This window comes from Nymphaea colorata, chromosome 11 (assembly GCF_008831285.2).
Source record: "Nymphaea colorata isolate Beijing-Zhang1983 chromosome 11, ASM883128v2, whole genome shotgun sequence".
Taxonomy (NCBI): Eukaryota; Viridiplantae; Streptophyta; class Magnoliopsida; order Nymphaeales; family Nymphaeaceae; genus Nymphaea; species Nymphaea colorata.
Window position 1 is genome coordinate 10856801 of NC_045148.1, and position 26749 is coordinate 10883549.

A 26749-nucleotide genomic window follows, 5' to 3' on the forward strand; every position below is an offset into this window, starting at 1 on the left:
GCATCGGGCTGGGCCTGCCTGATAAAAGGTGTCGGACCCGAGTCGGCCCAACGCCTGAAACCCGATACCTGAGCCTGGGCTGGCCCGGCGCTGCCTCATTAAAATAAAAAACTTTAAAGGTGTTAAAACATTATTTTGAATGTTCGACAATCAGTTTCTTTTAAAGGACAAAACCTGAAAACTCGTTTGGAAAATACATCTAATATAAAATGTGTTGAAAACCTGCCACATCAATACTTTCCATTTTGGAAAGGGTCTGTCTTTTCACTATAATTCCATGATGGAGCCTCAATTTCTCCCTTTATTTTATGAACCTCATTTTTGCTTAAAGTCGTGGCTATACTCACCATACGATCCAACATGATTTTTTTTTTTTTTGCAAGAAAACTTAATTCGCAGCTTCAAATTTAGAAAAAAAAAAGCATGTTAAAGTCCTTTTTTTTAATAGATGCCTTATTCATCAAAAGTGGGGGTGAATCCAACATTTTTTTATGAGGAGGTCAAATTAAAGTTTTAAAATTTTGACAGAATCCAAAATATCATTTTCTATATGACACAAGTAAAATTTTTTAATTTTCTTGAGGGAGGGTAAAGCCCCTGTAGGCCTCCCCATTGGCTCCCCCACCTTATCAAAAGCAATATAGCCAAAGAAACTTTTGGACTTAACTGGTAAATTCTAAGATCTAACTCTCTTAAGTTGAGGATAATATATTAAATAAAAATACTTTTGATTATTTATTTAAAGAGATTTTGTTTTTTGATAGAACTAGAGAAAGCCTCTAAAAAATGAGCAGTTCTCAAATTGCTGTCTAACTTTTAAATATGATTTGGTCATTCCAACACCAATGTAATTGATTCTTAGGGTTATATATAAGCTGCTCTTGAAAATTAAATAACCAGCTAATCGGTGATTTGTGAGTTGCTTACTTTTTGAGTGGCCCGATCAGCTATTGAACAATGTCGCAGGGGAATTGGATTCGGGATTGGAATAGAGCATGGTAGAGATTGGGGTAAGGTCAGGTTAGTGGCGAAGGCCCGGTTGTTTTGATTCTCTCGCCAATAAGCCTAGGCATCGGACTGGTACTGATTCGAGCAGCCTGAAAATTAGGCAACGGACTGGTTTGGGTTGACCTGATTAAGCTTGATTCAGTTTGATAAAATATTTTTAATTTTATTTTATTATATGTATAATTATAGATATATTATTACAATTAATTATATTTAAATTTTGTATCAAAAAATATTTTTAATTTTAACCTAACCCAACCGATGCCGGGACTAATGACTTGACTATCGACCATCGACCACTTTTTAGGTAAGGTCAGGTTAGCGGTAAAACATGGAAGCACAACTCATGGGAGTCCACTTGAGGTGTGCGCCTGAATGAAGACTGTAACATGAACTCCACTCCTTTGGAGGCTTTTCTTTGGCGAGGCAGGCGTGTGCTCCATGCCTCCAAGCACACACCTTGGATAACAATAATAGATACCTAATTATTTTTTTTTAAAACGAAAACAAAAGCTGTAAATATAAAAAAATTGTGAAAAAAATAACATATAATATTGAAAAATCATAAACATTAAATTACGGAAAAACAAAACAAATTGTACAATTTAATTTGAGTCTCAACATCCATAAGAATACGAAACATTATGATAAAAATAAATAAGGTTGTGACTTTGTAGTTTGAACTTTTTTGTCAAGTTATGAATATGTATGAAAGCGAAAAATTAAAAATAAAACAGTACCAACAAAAAAATCAAAGTTGTACAACTCGAATTTCACAAAAATATACAAAATATTGTGAATATTTAAAACAACTTGCAAAAAAAAGATTGCATAAAAATATTTGAAGACCATAAAGTATGATTTTAAATATAAAATTATAAAAAAAACCTACACGATAACATGTGTTTGTTAGAGCATGTAAAACTGTCTCAATTTACAAAATAAAAAAGTTAATGCACAATTAGAAGTTCAAACCATTTGCATTAAAAAGTTATAAATATATTAAAAATACTGTACAAGGCTTACTAACAAGACAACAGTTTTGTATTTAACCACAAACATTAAATGAATCACAATAAAAATTATAGAACATAAATTAAGTGAAGTTATAGTGTATATTTCATGAAAGTTAAAAATTAAAAAATGCATAACTAAAAAAAGTTTTAAGTAACTAACTTTAAAAGAAACAGAACCATAAAAAGAAATAAATAAACTAAGCACTTCTAAACTGGATAAAATCCCTAAACAACATTCAAAAACTAAAAAAAAATATAAATATTTGAGTATAATAAACCCACAAGCGAGAAAGTCTATTATCATTTAAACAGATGAGCAATAAAGAACAAAAATATTGAAATACTATAAACATTTAATCAATATTTAAAAAAAAAATCAGTAAAACGTGCAAAAACGTAAACCATTCAAAAGGCCATAAGACCTCTTTTACTTCAGTAAGGGTTAATAAGTGTAAAGTTTTCGACCTATGACTGGAAATCAAATTTTAGGAAAGTTTAAAAAATTCACAACCATTGAGAGCAATTAACAAAAAGCCAAAAAACCTTTGCAAGTTAAAAATTAATGAAAATTTTAATAAAAAAGTTTTCAATGTGCATACAAGTTTTTATTGATTCCTTAATTAAAGAAAATTAAAATGATTGTCAAGCATTGTTTAAGCTTATATAACAATACAAAAGCTTGAAATGACAATCGAAATCTTTGAAATGACAATCAAAATATCTAGCGCATAAGGGACAAGCCATTTAAAAAAAGATTAAAAAATATTGACAAAAATTACCAAATATTTATAAATTTGCAAAATGGATAAACCTTTCAACGTTTTCAAGTTAAATTAAAGCAAGCATATCTAAAAAAAGTTATGTACAAGTTTAATTAGTTGTTAGAAAAATACATTACTAGTTTAAATATATATTTTTGAAATAATTGTCAATGCATTTAAAAACTTGCAATATTTCCAGAAAGCTATAAAAACGTAGAAATATTTTGGACTAATTTTAAAAATTCATGAGGAAAAACTCTAGACATGAAAAAATATTTTCTTAATTTACAAGCATTAATGAGTATTTTAGAAAATTGAAAAACATTGGCATATTGAAATGGAAGATGATTTTTCCAAATGTAAGTAGAAGAAGCGTGTGTTGGAAACGAGGATAAGATGCTTATTCATCAAATTTCCAATTTAAATAAAATACCAAGGAAAATACCCAATTAAACAGTTACTATATTTACAAGTAAAATACTTGTTATAAGAAGAAAAAGCAAAAAAAACCTTTAAATAATTGGTCTTAAGAAGGAAAAAATTACATAATTAAAAAATTATATTTTTTTCAATGTATTTTTTTTCATTGGCCAGGGTGGGAGGGGGCACCCCCTGCCTTAGTGTAATTCAAAACCCTATGAAACCATTCGAAAGTAGTCCTCAACTTAAAAAGGTTATAAAGGAAAAACTCACATTTGATATGTTGCAAAGTAGAGTTCAGCATTTTCTTCCAGTCACGAGAAGACCATTAAGAATTTGATTAGAAAACTTAAAATTACGACATATGAGAACTCAAAAATTATATTGAATGCCTACACCAAAATTTGGGCTGGTGACTCAAGTGTCTATCAATCCAAAAATCCTGGCTCTCGATATATCAATTATAAGTAGGGATGTCAATATATCTTATTTGAATTGGATATCCGACCGATTCAATTCAAAAAAGTCGGATATGGAAAAAAAAGTTAATATTCGATTAAGAAATCGAATCAGATTTGGATATACATAAATATCTGATTGGATTCAGATATAAATATAAAAACCAGATTTGGATCGGATTTAGATTGTAAAATCGGATTTTGAATTCGGATATGACTTTTATTTGTTTGAATTCAAATCCGAATATGTGAATATCCGAAAACCGGAATATGATTAAAAATACATTTCATCCGAATTCGGTTCATTGACATCCCTAGTTGTAAGTGCCTCCCAATCCAAAAATCCTGGCTCGGACACTGGACACTGGATGTATCAATTATCCGTTTAAGTAACCAAGGCATACTACATCTCCAAATTGCAACGTTACAGTTTTGATGAGCTCCTCAAGGTAATTATTTTTGCTTGTTTTCGTTGCAGTCCCTCTAAATCTTTGTTGATAAAAGGGATTTAAAAGAAAAGCAAAGAAAGTAAGAATCAAATGCTAAGTCGGGCCAGTCCTGCTACGCATAATTGGCAAACTCATAGGGTTGACTCAGGAACCTCTCAAGTCAGTTCGGATCGCCAACAAAATCTGATCATAACTGAGTTATGGTTGGCTCGGCTTTCTCCTGACTCGGTCTAACTCATTCAACTACAATTGAGTTATTTGAGCACTTGACTGAGTCAAACAACCCGATCATTTGCCAACTATGCTGCCATGAAAAAACAGGACCTGAGTCCGGACCGAGAGGCACCTGCAGGTTCGGACGTTGGCATATAAACAGTTTCGTAGGGGCATTTTTTATCTGCGTAAAAACGTTGCGTCTTTTCAATAGAGAGGCATAGAGCAGAAGGGGGAGAGAGAAGAAGTGAACCGTCTCCTCTTCATCAACCGTCTCTTCTCCTTCCCTCCAGGCGTTGCCAAGAACAGAGGGGGAGTGGCTGAAGGAACAGGAAGATCAGAAGCAAAGATGCCGACTGAGTCTCGAATCCTGGAGCAGCGGATTCAAGAACTGGAATCAGAAGTCGGGGAGTTGATCGCCCATCCTAGGGACGAGCATCCTCGACCGCTCCCCAACGTCGGCGAAGTATCGCACTCCGTCCGCCGGCGCATCAACTTCCTCAGGACCCTCCTCTTCGCCGAGAAGTACGAAACGCAGGCGGTCAAGAAACTGAACCACATGAACACCAGGCTCACTGATCTCGAGTCCAACTTCGCCAACTGGGTCGATTCGCATAATCCGGGAGAAGATGATGGGGAGCATGATACATCGTCCTCTTGTTCGTGCACTCACTCCTGCGTCAATGGAGGCAACGGCGAGGAGGACTGCTGTGAAGAAGTTGCAGTGGAAAGGGCTGATCATCATCTTGTTGGAGAACATGGCTGGTTCGAGGCCGATCTTGGCCTGGAGCAGTATGACTTGCTGGGGAAGGAGGAGGCAGGGGAAGAGAAGAGTGGGCAGTTGCAGTGTGAATTGCCGGTGGAGGAGGAAGCAGGGGAAGAGAAGAGTGGGCACGAGAGAATAAGAAGCCTACTGAGTGCATTCAAGAAAGATATGGGAGTTATGCATGTTGGTCTGGGAGTGATGCTAGCCTATGCCATCTTCTATTTTTTTGGTCTCTACGGCATAGAAAATAGCATCTACCCAATACCAACATGACAGTTTTATCAATAGATTTTATTATAGAACAGTAGTTAGGAACTTAATTGATTGGTTGATTATGAAAAATGACTTCATTCTGATTTTTTTGGCAATTAAATTGAAATTATTTCCTAGTTTCCAACAAGTACATGCTGTCTGGTCTTACATAATGAATTCATCACTTGAACAAGATTGTGGCTTATGGTGATGAAGATGACAAGTTGATGGCAACTATGAGGAAGATACTGCTCGTTCGATAAGGTGCATTGATATCATACCGATTTTGTTTGTTATACTGCAGAACGAATATGATGAAGTAATAACATAGTTTCGATTGGTGCGCTTTCTGTGCTTCTTGATTTCAGACGCTTAGGAAAGAATGACACCGTTTCGAGGACAAGTGCTTCAAGAGGTTACCAAATAAAAGAAGTATTAAAAATGGCTTCCTGAATTTCTTCGAGATAAAACAAGTGATTCATTGTAAAAAAAATTCACTTGTTTTCTTCGAATCTTCAAACTGGTTTCTCAGATGTAAGTTATTTTCGTATCCTCATCATTTACTGGTGACCATAATTTCAATATGAAACACGAGAAGAAGTTTTTATCTTTCAAACACGTCCCCCTTTTGTCCGCCATTTTTTTTTTGTTGGATCAAGGCATCAAGCTTAAAGTAGACCCTTTATTAGGCAATTTTTCTCCCTCGAAATGAAGAAAAGGGATCAAGGTTCCACCAAGATTTGATCAATTAAAACGTAACTCTCAGGGCATACAAGCCTGGAGATTTTGGATCTTGTTTGTAGTTCTCATTCTGGATCAGGAAATAACTGACATTGGGTGTCATCAAGCGATTCATCATGCTACACTAAGATGTGCATACCAATTGGTTTCTGGTATTGGTAATGCTACCCAAATCCATATCCAATTCAACTTTGGATTCGGATAAAATATATCCTTAATCATATCTGTTTTTCTGGATATTCATATTCAGATTCGAATTCGAGTAAAGAAAAGTCATATCCAAATTCCAATCTGAAATTTGATTTTACAATCCGAATCTGAATTTTGAACCTGATTTTGCCAATTTTTAAAATTTAATAGTATTAGATACAAGATATTTGTCTAAAAATGAATCTGATCCAAATCCACATCTGAATCCAATTGGATATTTATGTATATCTGAATCTGAGTCCGAATCCGGTTGGATGTCATTTATGAAACCTGAATCCGATCTAATTTTTTAATCGGATATTAAATTTTTTTCCATATCCGATTTTTTCGGATCGATTCGGCCAGATATCCGATATATTGTTTGATCAACCTTAAAACTGATGTAATATCGATCAATTACAAGCATCCATGAAGCAGTTAAAAATGATAAGTACTCTGGCTAAGTTCTCGGATCTGTATCGTGTATAACATCGAACGTCCGCGTCAAGGTCAGACTCTAAAAGGCTGCTACTCGGTGTATCACTCGTTCAACTTGTTGGAATGGACAGAGTCGAGTGTCTGCTAGCGTTCTCTCCATGCAAACACAGAACTGAACTGGTCTTGGACACAGGAGTGCCCATTCAAAAAACCATGATTGACTTGGTATCCTTGGAATGAAATGCCTGCACTTGGTGTTATTGGAACGGCAATCAAACAACCCAAGTCACGGTACTTTCCCTTCATAATATCGAGTTTCCCTTGCCACCTCTGGTTTAAGAAGCGGTTAGTCAATTTCTGCTATATCGAATTTGAGTTGGATTGAAGTCTCAAATATACTTAGCTGATCCCGTGCCCAATCTATTCGCTATTCCTTCTTGGGGATTCAAATAGTTCTTCGTGTTCCAAATTGCATGTTTTAAACTTCATAATAATTTCCATGTGATCCACTTTCTAGGACTGAAGAAGGTAGGTTTGATAGCTTCAGATTTCAGATCCGAGGTTGATCTAAAATCTATAGTTTGCCAGACCCACTGGTTGAACAAACAGCGGGTTCGTCATGGAAGCTTTGCAAACTAAAGTTTGTTTGTTTTTTTCTTTATAAATTGGAGATAGATCATAGTTCCATAGCTAACTAATCAATGACGTTGGTCAATTTGGATCGTTTTTGAACAGGTGCAAGTTCACATTTTATTTCTAATATGATCACAAAAATATGAAGGTTTGTGTGTATGACAAACTTGCCATCTCAAGTAGATATATATTATCATATCTTTGTCAAGTTTTATTTTTTGGATTTAGTTTTCTTTTTCTTGTGTAGAAAACGAAATTGAAACCAAATAAGCTCAAATCGAACGGCCTGAATTAGATGCAGGTGATCTCATTTCTCCTGAAGTTGCAAATGAGAAATTGATGCAAAAGTTTTAGCATTTTCTATTCTACTAGATTCTAATTTCTGCTCCACCAAAACTGTGTCGAATCTGATCCGTTTGCAAGCATAAATTTTTGCGGGAAACAGCTTGCCACCATGATTTTTTTTGGGCATTCGTCCCATTCATTCATCTTAAAGTTCAACAATTTTTAACTCCAACACTCAATGCGGCGATGTTCAAAGAATAATCGAGTCTCAACTCCTGTGTCGCTTGCAGTTAGAAATCTTGTTTAGTAAAGATCTTCAAGAAGAAAGAAGGCTCATATTTTTTTCACAAAATAACTGCATTGTCATAAAAATTAGTTTTACAATGAACACCAATTATGTTACTAAAGTACGACATTTTTCCTAGCGGCAGATGCGCATTGTTGAAAAAAGCGGCGCTCTTGCCATGCCGCGAACTCGTTGACGAAGAACGGTAGGTATGATTTTATAGAAAAAATAATCCTGGTGATCCCAACTTGCAAAATCTTGGCATATCGAGAAAAAGTACTTGGAATATCCAGGTCTCGCCAGAACATACGAGGGATAGAGAGAGAGGTAGATGCGACGGGTTGTGTGGGGAGATTAACTTTTGATGGGGAAGAAGGGATCGCAGAGTTTGAGTTGAGCTGAGAATCGAGTGACAAGAGTTTTCAGTGTGTGGAGGAAGGATGTGGGCAGCCTCGTGCTTGGCGTCCTGCTGTGCGGCCTCCACCTGTGGGCTCTGCACCTCCGTGGCCTCCGGCGTCTCCAAGAGGTCTGCTAGGCTTGCCTACTGCGGCCTCTTTGCTCTTTTTCTCGTCCTTTCTTGGGTACTGGGAGAAGTCGCCTATCCTCTTCTGGAGAAAATCCCTTGTAAGATCTGTTTCTTTCTTTGTTCGCCTACCACTATTTTAATTTTTAATTGCTTTCGTTGAATTTTTGTTCTCCTGACGGAATTTGCAATAACTCATCTTCTTCCTCCCGTCTATGCTTCATGTGGCATAGAGAAAGTTTTTTGATTGTTTGGACTAGTCATTGGGTTCATGTGAATTATGCCTTTCTGTGTTCTTTTTCCTTTGCTTCTTCTAGAACTTGTTGGTTTGGGAAATATCATTTTTCTTTGTTCCACTTGCATAGATTGTTTAATTGATTCATCTGTAGGGTTTTTCTTCTTTCCTGAACTTCTTTCTGGCCTTGGCGAAGCATTTTTGAGAGACAGTCTGGCCAATCTTTCGTGATTTTATGGTGGCAGATCTGCTTGAGAATGGGTATTGATGAGTTTTTTAGTTAATCGATATTCAATCTTAGTCGGGGTTTCCTGAACTGTAGTTCCACTTGGGGTCTTGTAGTTTTAAATGTAATAGAACGGTCACTGTGAGGACAGTTTATAACGGGGAGTTGATGTGATCGCTCGCGCTTTTGTTAGCCTCGAGTTCATGATTTCTCCTGACAGTTGTGACTTTACTGCGTTTCTCCAGAAATGTTTTAAATTTGCATTAACTGCATAATGTTTCTTATTCTTAATTTTGTGTTAATTTCTAGTGAACTATTTGAAAGGGAAGATTTTCTGTCATCAAAATAGAAAGATACCTATTTGATTGATCATAGCACCTACTTTTAGGATGAGAATTGCAGCTATTTATAGATAAACGGGTTTCCTCGCTGAAAATAAATTGCGCTGTATATGATAACTTGGGCGACTTTCAAATGTTTGCAGGGATCAATGATTTTTCCTCTACACCAAGCAAAGAATGGTTCCAAACAGATGCTGTTCTTCGTGTAAGCCTGGGGAATTTCTTGTTTTTCGTTATATTTGCCCTTATCATGATTGGGGTCAAGGACCAGAATGATAAACGAGATGCATGGCACCATGGTTGCTGGATTGTTAAGCTGGTCATATGGGCATTGCTCATAGTTCTTATGTTCTTTGTTCCGAACATTGTCATTACAATCTACGGTACGTTCAACTTCCCAATATGCACATAACTATGAAAGGAGGAGGTCATGTTGAAGCAGTGAGCGCTCTTATCATGAGTGCTTCTGAGCTTCATATCATGTTAAATCATGGAAATTCTCTTTTCCAGCAGATGATTAAATTTCCAGTTTTAACAAATATATTTTTATACTTTTATGTGGTTGCAGAGACTTTATGTAAATTTGGTTCGGGGGTGTTTTTACTGGTTCAAGTGATTATACTTCTTGAGTTTTTGCATGCTTGGAATGATGCCTGGGTTGAAAAAGACGAACAGAAATGGTGATCCGGAGCTTGTCTTTTCTGCTGGAATAATTTGAGAAGATTTTGAACTACAGGTTGAATTACTTATGAATTTCATTGATACCTTTCAGGTATATAGCATTGCTTTCCATATCAGTCGTTTGCTACCTGGCAGCCTTTGCATTCTGCGGAGTTCTCTTCCACTGGTTCAATCCATCAGGACAAGACTGTGGCCTTAACATTTTCTTCATCACCATGTCAATGATTCTAGCATTCGCATTTGCTGTCATTTCCTTGCATCCACAGGTGACTAAAATAAAGTCCATAGACATCCTGGCAGTTGCAGGACACTGGAACCCATTGCTGTATTTATTTTTCTAATTCCTCTCTTGGGCATGTTGAAGGTGAACGGTAGCCTCTTGCCTGCTTCTGTGATTTCTGTGTACTGTGCATACTTGTGCTACTCTGGTCTCTCTAGTGAGCCTCGAGCTTATGCCTGCAACGGTCTCCACAACCATTCAGCTGTTTCACTGAGTTCCCTTATTCTGGGAATGCTCATGACAGTCCTTTCTGTTGTCTACTCTGCTGTTCGAGCTGGATCTTCGACTACGTTTCTCTCACCTCCATCGTCTCCAAAGTCAGGTAAGACCAGTTTCTTCTCTGGCCTTCTGAACATTTTGCAGGTTCCCCTACCTCAGCACTTACCTGAGCTGAGACTCCACATTGGTCTTGGAGTCGGAGCTTGTGTCAGAGTAGGCCATTAAATTAATTTCAGTCCTGCTGCTACTGGGGAGTCATATGAATTGAATCTTCCCGTCATTTGAATTTAAATTAGCTATGGAGCATGGAACTCTGAGATTCTCAGGGAGTTCCTCAAAAACTCCAATTGTTCATCAGCTTATATTGCATTTTCCTGCCTGCGATACTAGGCTTGGAGTTGAGTAGGCTAACCTCCAGCTTTTTCATGCATTTGTTTCTGCTCTTAATGCTACCTTTTACTCTATGCATGTGCCTCAGAGAAAGCACCTCTTCTACCATCTAAAGATGTCGAGAACAGCAAGGAAGATGGGAAGAAAGACAAGGAGAAGAAGGAAGAAGCGAGGCCTGTTACATATTCCTATACGTTCTTCCATCTTATTTTTGCGCTTGCTAGCATGTACTCTGCAATGCTTCTAACTGGATGGACCAGCTCTTCCTCAAATAGTGATGAGCTTGTTGACGTGGGGTGGACGTCAGTTTGGGTTCGCATCTGCACAGAGTGGTTGACTGCTGCACTTTATATTTGGACTCTAATTGCTCCTTTGGTGTTACCTGATCGTGAATTTTCATAAGAAGTTCATAGATGCTCAAAGCATGTGTACTATGGCAATGATTAGTGTTAATAGTTGGGAGCTGAACTTGTCCATCTTGATGATTTGTATATAGATAACTCTATGCTCTCCTGTCAGTTCTTTCTTTTCTTTCAAATCTAATTGTACTATCGAATAGAAAAATAGACACGATTGCACCTGATAGATCTGCGATCTAGTCATCTAACCAGTAGTTTTGTTGAATTCGATGGTCAAGTGATCAGATATGCAGATCATTCTAAGCGAAGGTCTGGGGGCTTCCATCGGTTCCATTTGATATTTTTGTGGGTTTGGGAGAATAAAGGGGGAGCATCTCTGCTTTCCGTCTGCACAGCCGAGATGAACATTAAAGCGCAAACTGGAACTTTAGCTCTATATACTGCAAAGAAGTTGCTCGAAACTGAATGAGTTGTAAAAATTGGGATTTGACACATCCTGTGTTTTGTGTACCAATTCTGGTCTTTAAGCGTATGCTGCTGGGACTTGTTGCATATTATAATGTAGGACAAATTACAGATTTGATGGAACTTTATGTTCAAGTATGTATAAGCTTGAGGGTTTGAGAATCCATGGCATAAATATTAATTGTCGATCTTTGCTTGATTTTGATAAGAAAAACTTTCATATCACCAGAATCCAACTGGTTCCGAAGATTTTTTATAACCATTCAAAAACGATGTTCATTAAAATGACAATTTTGTGTTCTTTTTGTATCAACAACCTAGCAAAGGATTTTTCCTCTTATCGAAATGACCATGCCCACCAAGACCAAAGATCTCTGATAATCTTGATGCCACCGAATTGCCTAACTGAGACAAGCACATATATGTATCCAAATCATCTCCAAGCATTCAGAATCACCATTGTAAGGTTATTGCTAGATCTAAGAGTGCTTCTATCATATGTATGGTTCTTTGCTTCTCCTGTTGCTTCAACCTGGCGGCAACAGATTCTGGATCAAATCCCTGCACTGCCTGTGCTTCACTTTGCTCCTGTCGAACTTCTTTTAACAATGCATCTACTTCTCTCACAAAATCGACCCGCAAGAGTACATCGTTGCCTTCTGGTGGCAGCTCTATACGGCCAAGGTGCTGGGAAGACAAAAACAAGTAGATAAGATGGCAATAGTAAAATTGAAATCTGAGTGAAAAAAAAACTTCTATATGACAGACAGCAAGGTGCTTGAGCCAAACTGAACAGTGGTAGGATGCCTATCTGATTATTTGAACACAAAACTAGATAACAGAAAAATGCATCATTTAGAAGTACATTTTATGGGATACATGCTGATTCTGTTTACTTGATGGTAAAGAAGGAAAACAAGTTCATGTGTTATATGTTAAGGTTACAGAAACATTTTGCCTGACACCATGGTTGTTAACATAAAGGTTGAACCTAACTAAGGTGCAGGCAAATCAAATGAGGAACTGGCAGCATAATGATCATGGATTTGCAGAACTCCATGCAAGAAAAACCGGATGATTAAAACAGTTTATCTGATGGACCAAGTTATTTGGATTTGAATGAAATACGAGATCACATGCAACAGAAATGAGATTATAATCTGAGATATGTTATTACATTGTCAATGTCAACTCCCATGGGGACAAGCATACTGAACGGGTCTTCCCTTGGGAAGGTGTTGATCATACACTTCCTGCAATTCTTAAGCCATTCCTCATCATTGAATCCATCATGAAGATTTAATAGATCATTGAGCAACCTCATAGCTGGAGGGGCCTCTGTTTTTAAAATCTCTGTCTGAAGCAAGTATCAATAAATAAATTTAGTATGTTCATGGGAAACCGGTAAGAATCCATTCAAGAAAGGTGAGATGCTATGTAATCACAGCTGCAGAATACAAATATTAGACAACATATCTGAGCAAGGCAAACTATTGAAATAATAAATGCTTCCTAAAAGGAAAACCTGGAAAATTTGGGATTTGAGAATTTAAATAAATATAGAACATAGCAAACAAGAAACCACTGTAAATTAGAAAATTATTTATACATAAAATTACTAAAAAAAGAAGAAAGCCCATTTGAAAACTAGAAACAAACTAAAAGCAAAAGCGGTGCCGACACTATCCTTATGAGAGTATCATCACAGTTCATCTTCCGCATCACTTTCAAGTTTAATCAATTTAGCACCATAGTATCATAACATTCTGAAAAATTGTCGAAATTTATGACTCGACTAAACTAACTCATACATTATGCAACAACTAATTAATATGTTATCTACAAATTCGTCATGGTAGGTAAACGGTTGAAGAATGTTGTTTTTCTCAAATAAGAGAACAGAAGACCAAACCAGAAAGGAAGAAATGCTAATAAATCAAATAAAAGAATGTTGTTTTTTTCACGAAGTAGAGGAAAGTGCTGGTTAAAGGCCTGTAACGTTTATCAAGCTAGACACAAGACTCTAAGATATTAAGATAATGCTAATAGTGACTTCTTTTCTTTTTTCCAAAGAACAATTTATCAAGCTCAGGTTAGGCAGCGTCATGGTCCAGGAAGTGTAATTCAGGTATTGAAGTCTTGAACTTCCAACTTTCCGTTGTGGAAGTTCCACTCACTAGCCTGGTGGAGTGAGACTTTATTGGCAATGATGACCACCTTAACATGACAGAGTTTCAGATTTAAACTTCCAATTGATAACCCTTACCTCCACCCTTCTGTATAAGAGATCAAGACTCCTGATAGCATCCTTCTCTTCCTGATGAGATAAACAATAAATTTCGGACAGTGTTACGTTACGTCAAAGTGGAGCTACCATGAGAATAATATGATATTTATGCAATTACAGACTTTCTTATAGAAATATGACAGGACCCCAAGTGCATAATCTTGACGTTCATATTTCCATGTTCATATTGAAGCAATAAATGACAAAAGGAAAGCAGGAGATAAGAAGGCAGTTAACATACATCTCGGCGAGCAAGGTCGAGGCGATTCCAGATAACCATCAAAACCAGTTCTGTCAGTTCACCTTTCTCAGCAGCTTCCTCAATTTTCTGTGACCAGCAGAAAAGAGTACACAGCATAAAAATATTTTCCATCAGCCAGAAAAATAACGTCCAAAGAAAATGAATGGGGACGACAACCGACAAGCATTTTCAGTACGGCACAGGGATTAGGAAATTCATGGCTGGGGAAAGGAAAAAATCAGTTGAAGGAAAACCAGACAAATGGTAAGAACAGAAACAGTCAAAGACCAATACAACTGATATGGATGGTTTGAAACAACTAGTTAGATTACACATAATTTCCTTGTAGAGTCTTAGTAGAAATTGCTAAGAGCATTTAGCTAATTATCTTAAAGAGATCATAGCTAAATGCATTTGCATGTTAGACTCAGCATGTAACTTGCCCTACTAGATATCAGCATCAATTGCATAGCAGAGAGATCATCAATTGCATAGCAGAGAGATCATCAATTGCATAGCAGAGAGATCATCAATTGCATAGCAGAGACATCAAGAATCATGAAAGCGAGATCCTACCTACGGGATGCACATCAACTATACAGTAACAAGAGCACATCACAAGCATGATTGCAATTTTTTCAAACTGCAAAGCATAATTTTGAAAAGGTAAATAACTTAAATGACCATTGTCTGTCCTTCCTTCTGTCCTCTTTCTGGAACATTGAGAGTTGAGCACCTCAAGACCAACTTCTCATTTGAAATGCTACTAGAAGAAACATTGAAATATAAATTACCCCTACCATAACAAAGCACAAAAAATGAAAGCTACATTTCTAGATATATAGAGGATTGCATATCCACATGAAACAACTAATTAGAAAACCATTAACTTTTAGGTTTCGTTTGATTACCGCAGATCTCAGATCACTGCAGATTTGAAATCCACTTTGAGGGTAGAAGCTGAAATCCACAGTTTGATACAACTGTGGATTTCAGCTACCACAGGATTTGAGATTTCCTCGGATCTGAGATCCGTGGGGAGTCAAACGCACCCTTAAGTAAAAGAAGAGATTCTTTTGGTCGTGCATTTCCTTGTCTCATATGGTGGGGATTGAATGAACAAGGGCTATAGCAAACAATCTCTGCAAATAATTCCCAACAAACTTTCTTTCCTCAAACATCTACACTTGTGACTAAGAAATGAAATTACTTCAATTCCATTTGGCACTCACTTCTGATTTTGTGGGTTGAGAGCCTAAAAACTAGATGCAATGGCAAGCCTTTCAATATCTCATCCAAATAAACCTTCTTAGGTTAACATGACAATCTGTGCAATTCAATTGTTCAAAACCGATATTCTAGTGCAAGCTTGGGCCTCCAAAAAAACCATGAACCATTTCCTTGAACAGGTGAACGACCCATTTCTAGTAAGTTACACACATGCATCTCACTGAAGAACAAAAGACAAACAGTGCAGCATAAAGCTAACATATCTCACCTCTTCAATCTCTTCCCCAGCTCTGATAAAGCTTGAAACCAATATTCTTGCTTTCCGAACTTCTTCCTCAGGGTAACCTTTCAATCTAGAGCCAATCTCTCGATATTCAATCTCCTTTAGTCGTTCTTCTTCTTCCTCCTGTTGGCGTTTCCTTTCGAACTCCTTTGTTTTCTCCCGTTGCCGTGCTTGCCATTCCTAGTCTAGAGAAGTCAAGGTCAAGTTTTCATGATTCAACCAACAAAGTAATAAGACATCCTCCCTTCTCGTAATCATGAATAAAGGTTAAAGATACATGAACCCAAAAAAAAGAAAAAACTAGTAAAACCTCAGTCGGTAAAATAATGAATTATGAGCTGATATCCACATTCTAGCCAATTCATCCAAGTTTAAGGAACAGCAAGTGCACGGACCATCAATGAAAATAGTACGGTACAGCCACCTCCGCATACAACACAACTAAAAAAAAATAGCAATCTTTTCCTTTTCTCCTCGGCAGACTCGTATAGAGTGCTGTTTCTTTTAGAGCTAAACGGAGATAATAAATCCATGCTCCGCCAACAAGCGCCAGGCAGAACAGTCTCGATGATATATAGACTTGAAAACTCGTAAGCTCAGTCTTTTCATTTTGCATACTGAATATGAGAAGCAAATACCCGAAGACGCTCATGAAATATTGAGACCAAACACAAAGCTTTATACAGGATACAGACAAACATTTTCCTCAATTGTACAAAAATGAAGAAGAAAGCACATACATCATCATAGTACTCTTTGGGAAGCTTGTAGCCGTCATCCTCCTCCTCCTCCTTCTCGATTTTCAGTGACGGTGCTTCACTTGCTTTGGGCACTATCGCAACTGTTCGCAGAGCTGAAAAATTCCAAGAGAGAATCAGCAGGAAAACAAAGAAAGGAAGATGGAGGAGAAAAAAAAAGTTAGAAAGAACCAACCAAAAAGCGATACCAAAGAAATATTAGAAGGAAGGGAAAAAATGGAAAAAGAGAAGCTAAAATCCTCCCTCCACCTGGTGAAGATGTCTTCGAACTGATGGCGCGATTGTGGAAGGGAAACTTTGTGGGTATAAAGATGGCAGGAGGGGAACGGATGAATCTCGTTAGGAACACGCTTGGTTCCATCAGCGACATCCACAGAGTTCCTCGACACTCGACAGGGTCTGCTGCTGAGGACGACGACCAACGTCGATTCTCTCTTACGACTGGATCTGGATCCGGATTCGGGCTTTAAACGTTTCCCACCCGCTTTTTTCCTCTTCTCGGCGTTCTCGCCGTGAAATTTAGCTGTTTAGCACTGTCATTTTCATTATCTTCGTCATCTCTATTATACTTTTTTTCCTAGAAAGAGGACCCTCATAGTTGGAAGACGGTGAAAACTAGTTTTGTGAAACTGTAGTTTTTGTTTTCCAAAGAACAAATGAGATATGTTTTGCTCCATTGCTCTCCTGGTTTGACTAGGTGCATTCCCTCCCAGACCAACTGCAGCAAGCAAACAATAATGACTCGTACAAATGGCAAAATATGACAGCAAGTACAATATAAACACAAAACCAGGATGATAAAAAATAAAGGGAACGGATAACTATGTTCTGGGGAGTTCTTTGGTTAACATAATTCATTATGGCGGCTAAGGGAAGGGGAAGGAGGACGGTCAAGGTGCATGGGTGACTTGGATGCTGTTCATGGCAGAAAAAGGGCTGCGCTGTGGATTTTCAATCTTTGATCCTTGTGTTGCTTGATGCAATTGGACCAACTGTAGTTATGCTACGAGAAAGTGCGATGAAATGCATTTGATTGATAAAACAAAGGACTGGCATCCGTCGGTCTAACAATGGCAACCTTGATGGGGAGTTTCCGGCAACAACAGTTACACCCTCAGCTATTTTCCAGACAAGCAAAGCATTAGCTACCGACAAACCACAGCTCTGTCGTCCGTGCCGTTGCGTACCAGCTTGCAACGGTCGGTATGCATTGCGCCAACTTCTCAGGAGAACACCGTGGGTTCAAGGCAGGCCTATTCAGCCCGTGTAGATCAAATTTTTGTAGAAGTAATAACGAAATTATTTCATATTCTTTTAAAAGTAAAAATCAAATTTACAGACATTGATACAGGCCGAATCAATATGGCCATGCAGACCGATTCTCTATCTGTTTGCGACGCGTTTCAGGTGAAACAACCAGTCCCATGAACAAGCACAACAATAATCCGCCCAAGGAAAAGAAAACTTGTAGAAAATGGCTTTTCATTCAATGGTACACGGATAAGAATGCTTCTCAAGCTCTCCCTCTCTCTCCCTCTCTCTCTCTATCTTACATACACGCACTCAAGCAAAATTTGGGGACCCAATAACTAACTCTGCAGCAGCACCCATAGCACCGGCACCACCCCCTTCCAAAAGTGAGAGAGCAAGTTCCTTTTCGTCCAGCAGCCTCAGCCCTCTGCTCAGTCTCTTAAGAGTATCCACATCCACTTCTCCTACCCACTTGGGTGCGCTCGCCACTATTAGGCCCAGGAATCCAGACACATAGGCGTGCCAAGTAGCCCAGTTGCAGCTCAAGTATATCTGGCCGTCCAGCACACCAGCCAGGAAGTCCAAGTGTCCAGTTAGTACCCCAGGCCTGCGTTTGGAGAAACTATCCACACCCCATGCAAACGCCCCACTTAGCATGGCAAAGTATGCAAGGGCATAACCTATCAGCATGGCTGCCTTGCCTTGTGCTTCACCAGACTGCAGCCCATCTTTCGACAAAAACCAAGATGGAAGAGTCTCTTGGAATAGCATCTGGACCAGACCAGTGCCTCCTGACAGCCATAGCAGTGAGGCTCCTAGAGCAGCTGCCTGCTTGGCCTTCCCCATAGCTGCAGACAGGGAAAGATGCCCGTATCTCATTCCATATTTGGACTTACTCAGCTTAGCCACTTCCTCTTTGCTCATGCCCTTTGTAGCAATTTCTGTCACTGAAGCTACTAAAACAGAGAGAATTTTTTTTGTCACAAACAGTATATCGCGAATCGATCTGTACATCCTTAGGTAGAGAATACCAGGTGCAACTGGCAGAAGTCCCCCAGAGGGAAGAGGCACAAGTCCATGGCCAAGCAACGCACCAACTCCACCACTACTTGAGAGGGGATTACCAGAGGAAGAGTCAAGAGTGGCAGAAAAACAGCTCTGCAGAAGCTGAACAACGGCATCAGTGCTTTGTAGGAAGACAGTGCGAGATGCTGAGAAAATTAAAAAGTCATTCCAGCGCTTTGCCTTCTGTGTCCACAGAGATGCAACTATTGGCATGCTGGGCCATGGACAGTCAGCTGCAAGTCCTTCCAATGCTGGGCCAGCAAGGTTGAGAAAAGGTTCCGTTGCATGGTCAAGTTTATATGTTATGGTGAGACTTACAAATGCTGCCAAAGGCAAGGGAAGTGTAACAGGTGAACTTCCTCCTGCGAGACCATAACAAAGTCAATTGATCATCAAACCAAAAAAAAAATAATAATAATAATGAAAAGGAGGAAAAGGGAGAAAGAAAATGGTAAATTTAGCTATGAAAGTATCTTCAGAGGGTGAAGCAAGTATGAGAAAATGCAGAAGGAAAGAGAGGAAAAAAATAACGCTATGAAAGTATCATCAAAGGGTGAAGAGATTATGAGAAAATGCAGCAGACCAGTAAGATTCTTATACTGTGACAAGGTATCATGATTTTCTCACCAATTCATTTCTATGACTCTAATATTAGATCCATCCTGTCCAGAAAGGTAGGAAGAAAATGGCAACGAAAAAGAGGTTTAACGTGTCTGTCTTCCCAATTGTTTGGGTGAGAAGTAGTCCACATACTCTGTTTGTTATTTGTAGATTCCACATCAAACAAAAAGATACGGAATGTAAAAGAGCCTCATTTTTTTTGAGCATTTGCCAGAGGGGCAGCAACCCAATAAAAGCTGGACTATCCTAAACAATGTAAAACACATAACAAGATGGTAACAGAAGACCTTGAGAATCTTCTGACAATGCTTATTCTGGGAAAGAAAGACAGCGACAAAAGACATCTCTCCTGGATCATACACAAAGGTCTTGGCATCTCCCCTTGGTTTATAGCATTAAGGTGTATTTCTTGAAACAATGATGGCAAGAGAAAGGTGCATACGTAGACATTAGGTACAGAACGATAGCAAATTAGAGGATCAAATTAGATATATAAATACCAATCTCAAGGCTAGGAACATCAGCACCGGTGGTGGCAACGACTTTCTTGATTGCTGCTTCAACATAAGAAAGATTTGCAGCAGGACTAGGCCAATCAGTACCGTTCATGAAGGCAGGCTTCCAAACACCACGTGTTACTTCAGCAGAGAAGTAGCTCACTATAGTAGCTAAAGAAGCTGGAAGAAAATCAGCGAGAATCTTGAGCCCTGTGCATGACGTTGAGTAAGAAAGATGTACTACCTTCTAAACAAAGTTGAGAATCAATTCAAATCAAGCATCAGACATTCTAAACAAAAGTGATGGAAGAAGTTCAATAAGAACCAAGACCCCTAGCTTTCATCGCATCCATGGGATTCTCAACTAAGACGATGTTTCAAGTTAAACAAAAATTCCAAGGCACAACATAGACCTCCAACATAAAATCAAACAGAAAGGAAATCACCAATAATTATTACAACTGTTTCTTCTAGTTGCAACTTTCTAGCATGATAATAGCTGCAGTAACAAATAGCCATGGCCATGATTTAGTAAATTATTGGAGGTGTCAAATATCTGAAAGCAATCTCCATGGGAAGAAGAGAGAAGAGTGAAATCAACTGACAGAAAAATAAAATGACAGGAGAAACTAATACAAGTAACTAAATCTTATTTTTTGAAACATTTTATGCACTTAATGTTTCATATTGATTGGATGATCTCTTGAGCAGGCCATTCTTATAATTTTTCAAAACCACGAAAATGATTCTCTACTAAAAGTTGCAATGAGGCCCACCTGTAATATGGGTAGATTTACCTTATAAATTTCAAACACCATGAAAATCATTCTGCTGAAGAAAACACCCAAACAATCCCCACTTTAGGACAACCTTTGAGCAGCTAAAACGACAATAGTATCGTAGACTAAACCAATTAAACTCGAAGGCACTAGAGCCAGCCACCCTACAGGCCAAAATTTGTACAAGAAATGAGCAACACTAAAAGGAAATAAAGACAACAAATCTGCTTAGTGAATAACAAATTTCTTTTCTGGGAGAGGAAGCAAAGTCTGCTACTCATGAATACTTACTGCCAATTAGGCCAGTACATCCATGAAAAAATCACAAGTTTTACCATTATATGTGATAAAATCAATTAATGCAATAGAATGTTAACTAGAATTTTGACCACCAAAAGGAAGCCCACGACAAACCTGTAGCCAACTCACGAGGATACAGCCTTCCATGTGAACAAGCAGTAAGAGCAGCATCTACTACAAATGGAACTGCTTCCATAATTTCCCATGCAGGTAGCATTGGTCTTTGAGAGATATCATCACTTCCATTGCCAGAAGAGCTGCTAAAGCTACTGCTGGCTGATGCCCCAGGTGGCCCTCCTTTATTCAGTTTCCTGAACATCATGGTCAGAAGCCCATCTACAACCTGATGAAAAGGTGTACCATGGACAAGACCAGAGAGAGTAGATGCTAAACAAGCTTGATGCTGCCGGTACCAAGTCGAAAGCTTTGGAAATGATTCCATAAAGATAGGTTGCGTAGATGAAAATGAAACCCTTCGGTTGCTCAAACCTTCTTGGGAGCTAAATTTTTTCTCTCTATGCTTGTTACCAGAGGGAGCTAATTGTGAGTTTCTAACCAAGAGAAGGTACTCAGGAGTTAGCTGGGAACCAAGTGAGGCACCTTTTCCCAATACACAATGTTCAAGAGGTGGACAATTGAACCTCCAAAGCCTCATAAGAAGAATAAATGCTGTTGAGAACAACATATGTACAGAAAGTTCTTCTCCAGTTTGAAGTTTCCATGTGATATTAGGTGCCCTTGATCCAAATACCTCACAAATGGGCATCAATGAGGCTGCAAGTTGAGGGACCTGGAAAAACAAATGAAAGTTATGAAAATGGGGTAACTTATCAAGAACCAACCTAAACAGTTGCTTAAACATAAACAATTGGAAAATTAACACAATTGTCATGAAATGGGGAAGCCTACCATTCCATGTAGTGAAAAAACATGAACACTGTCGACCGACGAAATTCCTACCAACACACTAAATAGCATAGGAGCATAACTAATCAAATGGCTATCACTTCCATGATAATCAGCAGGAGGAGGTGGCGAAAGCAATCTCACGGCCAAACGGACAGTGTGTTCCTACAAGCAAACAGGGGCATAAGTAAGACAGATATTGAAGCATGAATTAAAACTTCAAAGAAAAGCCATGACTTATTAACCCACTAGAGACTCTGGGAAGTATTGCATTGTATACCTGAATATTCCAACCTCTAATCAAAGAGGCACTGCAGAGGATAGTAGCAGCAGATATCTTATCATCGTCTGGCCCACTGACTGCAATCTCAAACACTTTCTCGAGCTCCGCTAAGCTTCCATCAAATCCATGAGCAATTCAGTGGCTTTACCCTGGGTAAATTTACAGATAGCATCTGATATACATGTTTTCGAGCAAAACAGTATGACCAAATCCCAGGAGGTCAAAAACCATTCGAATGGAGAAGGAAATGATTACAAGATTCAAGAGCGCCTGGACGTATAAAATAAATGATTCATGCATGTGCATATTCAAACAATCGTAGACATTTGTCATATAACAAGAACACAAAAGCAAGACATGCACCAGAAAAAGAGGATTTCATTGTTACAAAGGAGGTGGCAGACCCAACCAGAAAATGCTACAGTGATATATCATACAACATGTATTTACATACCTTGAAGCAGGAGTTGTCACCAGTGAATTCACCATTGATGTGGATAAAGGAGCTCCTTTCATCAAAGCCGACCAGCCAGACACTTGGCCTGACATATTTCTTGGTACCTGGTTCATGTGCCCACGCACATATCCTGGCCAAAAATATGCAGATGTGTCCAGCAAATGTCTTGCTATGCATGCCTCAACAATCAGGTGCCGCATGTTTCCAGCTGCAATGAATTTGAAAAGTGAATACTGGGAAGAAGAAGAGACCAAACTTGAAACTAACAAAGCCATGAAGCCTGAAGGTGCAGTGGGTCAAACAGTTCATCAACAACAAGATGCAATGCATTTGCTTAACAGTTAGATTGCATCATTTACCACAATTATTAGGCACATCATTCAAACTGATGCTATCAAAGTAGCCACCTCCAACTTTGAAGCCAGAAATGAACATCACTGCTTTGGCAGCTGCTTGGTTTGCCACAGAAATAACCGACTGGGGAGGTGCGAGCAAGCTTTCAAAATCACCAAGCATCTTCAAGCTGGTTATTAGATCCTTCCGTCGTTGCCCTATCACTGGCTTCTCTTTTCTCTGACTGGTATCCATGGATTCTCTTTCATCAGCTAAGGCTGTATCTTCTTCCTCAATAATATCAGCAATGGCGAGTGTTGTAATACACAGTAAGATGCATAATCGTGCATCGAGGCGTGGTACAGGCCCCTCAATTGGGTCCCTTTCCTGCAGCAGAACAAAATAGCGCCACAGAAATGTCACTTTTGATTAAGTGTACTAGCACATTATGTCTTGTAGCTATAAGTGGAGAACATAGACCGCATGGAGGGTTTACCCTTTGGACAAATCTAAGAGCTGCCATCCACAAACCTAAGAAAGTCTCGTGCCAGGTAATTCCATTGATAGCTTGAAGAGACTTGACTAAATCTGCATTAAATGCAAATAACTTCAATAAACAACCAACAACTAATTCAAGTCTCAGGTCTAACATTTCAAATTAGGGAAAAGTCATATCACTTGGAAGATTATAGAATGAGAAAATGACCATGAAGCTTTCAGTCTGGAAATGGCTCTACCTGCAAGACTTTCGATAGCAGACGCAGCTGTAACTTGTGATCCATCCATTGTATCTTCTAGGAATAGATCCAGAGGGATCCAAAGTGAAGACCTGTTAGCTCCATGATTTTGATAGGTGGAGGGTGCCAAAGGTCTAATGTTAATCAAGGCCCTTATTGATGGATGCTGAGTGTCTTTGAACTCTTGACTAAAGCTTTTTTGTATATGTGAAGACAAATGCAGTAAAGACTCTGAAGAGCCCGAATTCCTTACTGAAATTGATTTAGCCTCTAGCAGTGTCAAGCACCTCATAAAGCCTTCCCATTGTGAGGCCCTAGGAAGAAACAAAATAGCTATTTCATGTGCTTCAAAATGTTGACCAAGCAAAAAATGGAGAGATCCTTTTTAACAATTCAAAGAATATCTAATTCCACCACAGGTATTAAAACCTAAGACTCTGAACAGATACTAAGCAACATCTCAACAATAATGTGAACAGTCACACACAATTTTCATTTTAGAGTCACTAAGGATAATGGTTACAGGCAATGAAATTAAAAAGTTGGATGAGAATAAATCCACAACACTGGACATTACCAGAGAAGCAGAGAAACCAAAGAGAAATGTCCAATAGCCGCCACACAATTTTCATTTCAGAGTCACTAAGGATCACCCATACAAGGTATATCCTAAGATGAAAGAGTTGAATGATAACAAAAATCAGACAGGAAGACAAGTTAAATTGATTTGTGCTGATTAGCATTAAAATTAACAAAACTGATCCATATCAAATTTTTTCAGGCAGCCATTTCAAGCAATTTCCTTTTGCAAAATTTTTAAAGGAATAGTATACTTGCATTTGCAAGTCGCAAATGAGAAGCCAGAAATTGATGGGCATTACTCAATCTGGCAAGTTAGTTCTTGATTGAGAAGTATCAGGACTACCTCATGTCTCAAAAATGCCAAGAAAACAACTTACAAAAACAATACTAGATGAGAAAAATGCTTACAGGTTCTTTGATGCTAGTCTGAGAAGCCTTGAAGTTAGTTTGTGCTGCAAAAATTGACCAATGAGTTTAACTGCCTCCACACTGTTTGATTTCCGTAAAGCTTCCCGAATTTCCTCTTTTTTCCCATCAGCTTGGTCTTGAACATCCACTTCCATGTCTTGTTGGCTTGCCCATTTGAACTGTTTCTCAGTGCTCACATCTTGCAACCCATCGTCTTCCAGAGTTGCATCAAGCAACTTCAAAACAATCGCAAAAACAAATTTGACCACCACTTCTCCGGGTCCTGGCTCTTGAACACCAAAAACCTGGTACAGGTGAAGGGCGTCATCCACGGATTTCATTATCCTGCATAACATGGTGCCTTAACAATTTAGTGCTCCTAAAATGAGCAAGTGTCTTCTTAAAATAAGCAAACATGCAAGATAGTAGAACTAAAGAGCAATGTAATAACATATAATTAATGAAAAAAATCTGAAAAATGTGGCAGTTTCTATAAGGAATAACGAGAACAGCAACTATAAGAAAAACAAATCTGTTGTTCGTTAGCAATTCGATGATATGAATATAAAAAAAAATCAACCTCACCTTCGACAATGCAGTCCACTTATTTGAGATTCATATGAGAAGGCATGCCTCTTGAGTAATTCAAGACAAAGCCTGTAAGCAGCAGGTCGGGAGCGACGACATGGAATCGCCCTGCAATAACAACTGAAAATATTAGTAAGAAAATAAAAGAACTCCCATAATAAAGACTATAGGAGTCAACGTTAGTCCTTAAGAGTATTGGAAGTCACACTGTTTATGCACACGAAAGGCGCAAGTTCCCGATTGATCCCATGACTACGCTCCAAAATCTAACTTTTCGTCAACGAGACCACGAATTGCTATCATGGGTGCAAATGAACACAAGTTTAATAATCAAGGTCCTAAAACACATCAATGATTTTCTATCTTGTTCATTCCTTGCTTGACTTTGAGTTCATTCCTTGCTCGACTTTTGATCTAGGCTTTACCAAGATTACACCAAAAAACCAGCAAGAAAAATGACAACAAAAACACCTCAACCGCTACTTGAAAGCTCTCTCTCGTGCACCGGTAACTACAAAACCAAGCAATGAAAAAATCGATCCTGACGTCCCAAGCAAAGAAAAACAACAACAAGGGTAAAGGACAGTAGAATAACCAGTACGAACGAAACCAATTCGAACAATCTGATCACAGAAGGATCAAACAAGCAAATAATTGGACTACCAACAAAATAATTTGACAAGAAGAGTCTCCAAGGAACCAATCCATTCCAACCTTGCAGAAACCAAGCTAAGAACGAGAATGGGGGGAGCAATCTTGGAAGAGATAGACTGTTCCAAGTACTTCCACGCGATGGGCACGTTGTTATCCCAGCAAATATGAAAGACCAAGATATGGGCAAGCTCAACACTAGGCAGGGAGACGCCGCACATGTTGAGGTGGCCGGAGATTTGGATGGCCCAAAGAAAGGGCTCCTCGCGCTTCTTCTGACATCTCTTGGTGATGTCCAGCACTCCATCCCAGAGAGCCGTTGGTACGCTCACCGCCATTTCTGCACTCCCCCTTTCAGCGGCAGCAAAGCCAGCCACTTCCTTGACCCAAATCAAGAATATTAACCATTTGAAAACCCTTCAGCTTGGGACGAGAGCTCTCGACTGCAAGATACGTGCGTGCCTTCCCTGCCCGTGGGGAGATGGGAAAAGCATCCTTGTTTAACGTTTACCATCAAAAGCCGCCATACCTCAATGTGGTGTTCATATAGTGGACTTCTTCCTCTTTTTTATTTTTTTATTTTTTATTTTATTTTTTAATGACGGGAGCCGAAAGTACATCGACAGCCTTCGCTTTTCGGTGAATGACGATGCCACGGCCACCCAATCAAAGATCCAATCTCCTGATTCTGACATTAATCACAAATTTCCAAATCTGAATTAGCAACTTCTCACCCCTTTCGTCTTGACATTGCTAAATATTAACAAGATCCCAAGCAGGGATGATTGACATTGCTCATTGATGCTCATAAACGTTCAATTATTTTAGGACGAAACAATGACCAGTGAAAAGAAATTC

The 26749-nt window shown here is 38.7% G+C and overlaps 3 protein-coding genes across 3 annotated transcripts; 1 reads left to right on the forward strand and 2 right to left on the reverse strand.

Moving 5' to 3' along the window:
• Positions 1–8118: 8118 nt before the first annotated feature.
• LOC116264326 (uncharacterized) lies at positions 8119–11399 on the forward strand. The gene is made up of 6 exons (XM_031644470.2): positions 8119–8539; positions 9384–9623; positions 9809–9920; positions 10013–10187; positions 10286–10523; positions 10899–11399. Exons 1-6 carry the CDS (start codon positions 8356–8358, stop codon positions 11210–11212), a joined length of 1263 nt encoding a protein of 420 aa, XP_031500330.1. The 5' UTR covers positions 8119–8355; the 3' UTR covers positions 11213–11399.
• Positions 11400–11850: 451 nt separating this feature from the next.
• LOC116264327 (protein PALE CRESS, chloroplastic) lies at positions 11851–16878 on the reverse strand. The gene is made up of 7 exons (XM_031644471.2): positions 16683–16878; positions 16416–16528; positions 15661–15855; positions 14163–14249; positions 13901–13951; positions 12812–12991; positions 11851–12321 (listed from the first exon to the last, which is right to left on the reverse strand). The coding sequence occupies exons 1-7, from the start codon at positions 16801–16803 to the stop codon at positions 12088–12090; spliced, it is 981 nt and encodes a 326-aa protein (XP_031500331.1). The 5' UTR covers positions 16804–16878; the 3' UTR covers positions 11851–12087.
• Positions 16879–17721: 843 nt separating this feature from the next.
• On the reverse strand, positions 17722–26400 carry LOC116264063 (mediator of RNA polymerase II transcription subunit 33A-like). The gene is made up of 12 exons (XM_031643999.2): positions 25955–26400; positions 25238–25348; positions 24653–24997; positions 23663–23976; positions 23422–23513; positions 22952–23312; positions 22590–22800; positions 22133–22247; positions 21856–22017; positions 21061–21736; positions 19871–20077; positions 17722–19111 (listed from the first exon to the last, which is right to left on the reverse strand). Exons 1-12 carry the CDS (start codon positions 26227–26229, stop codon positions 17997–17999), a joined length of 3984 nt encoding a protein of 1327 aa, XP_031499859.1. The 5' UTR covers positions 26230–26400; the 3' UTR covers positions 17722–17996.
• Positions 26401–26749: the final 349 nt, after the last annotated feature.

What these genes read in the sequence shown, in the direction of transcription:
- LOC116264327 (XM_031644471.2), bottom strand. Translation starts at nt 16,803, where the DNA reads ATGTCGCTGATGGAACCAAGCGTGTTCCTAACGAGATTCATCCGTTCC. An exon ending in TTCGAAGACATCTTCACCAG is followed by an intron (nt 16,529 to 16,682) that starts GTGGAGGGAGGA and finishes GGAATTTTTCAG; the next exon opens with CTCTGCGAACAGTTGCGATA. An exon ending in TGGGAGTTGACATTGACAAT is followed by an intron (nt 12,322 to 12,811) that starts GTAATAACATAT and finishes TTGTCTTCCCAG; the next exon opens with CACCTTGGCCGTATAGAGCT.
- LOC116264326 (XM_031644470.2), top strand. Translation starts at nt 8,356, where the DNA reads ATGTGGGCAGCCTCGTGCTTGGCGTCCTGCTGTGCGGCCTCCACCTGT. An exon ending in CATTGTCATTACAATCTACG is followed by an intron (nt 9,624 to 9,808) that starts GTACGTTCAACT and finishes ATGTGGTTGCAG; the next exon opens with AGACTTTATGTAAATTTGGT. An exon ending in GAAAAAGACGAACAGAAATG is followed by an intron (nt 9,921 to 10,012) that starts GTGATCCGGAGC and finishes GATACCTTTCAG; the next exon opens with GTATATAGCATTGCTTTCCA.
- LOC116264063 (XM_031643999.2), bottom strand. Translation starts at nt 26,229, where the DNA reads ATGGCGGTGAGCGTACCAACGGCTCTCTGGGATGGAGTGCTGGACATC. An exon ending in TGATGTGCCTAATAATTGTG is followed by an intron (nt 22,801 to 22,951) that starts GTAAATGATGCA and finishes AATTCATTGCAG; the next exon opens with CTGGAAACATGCGGCACCTG. An exon ending in TGTTCCTAGCCTTGAGATTG is followed by an intron (nt 19,112 to 19,870) that starts GTATTTATATAT and finishes ATGGTCTCGCAG; the next exon opens with GAGGAAGTTCACCTGTTACA.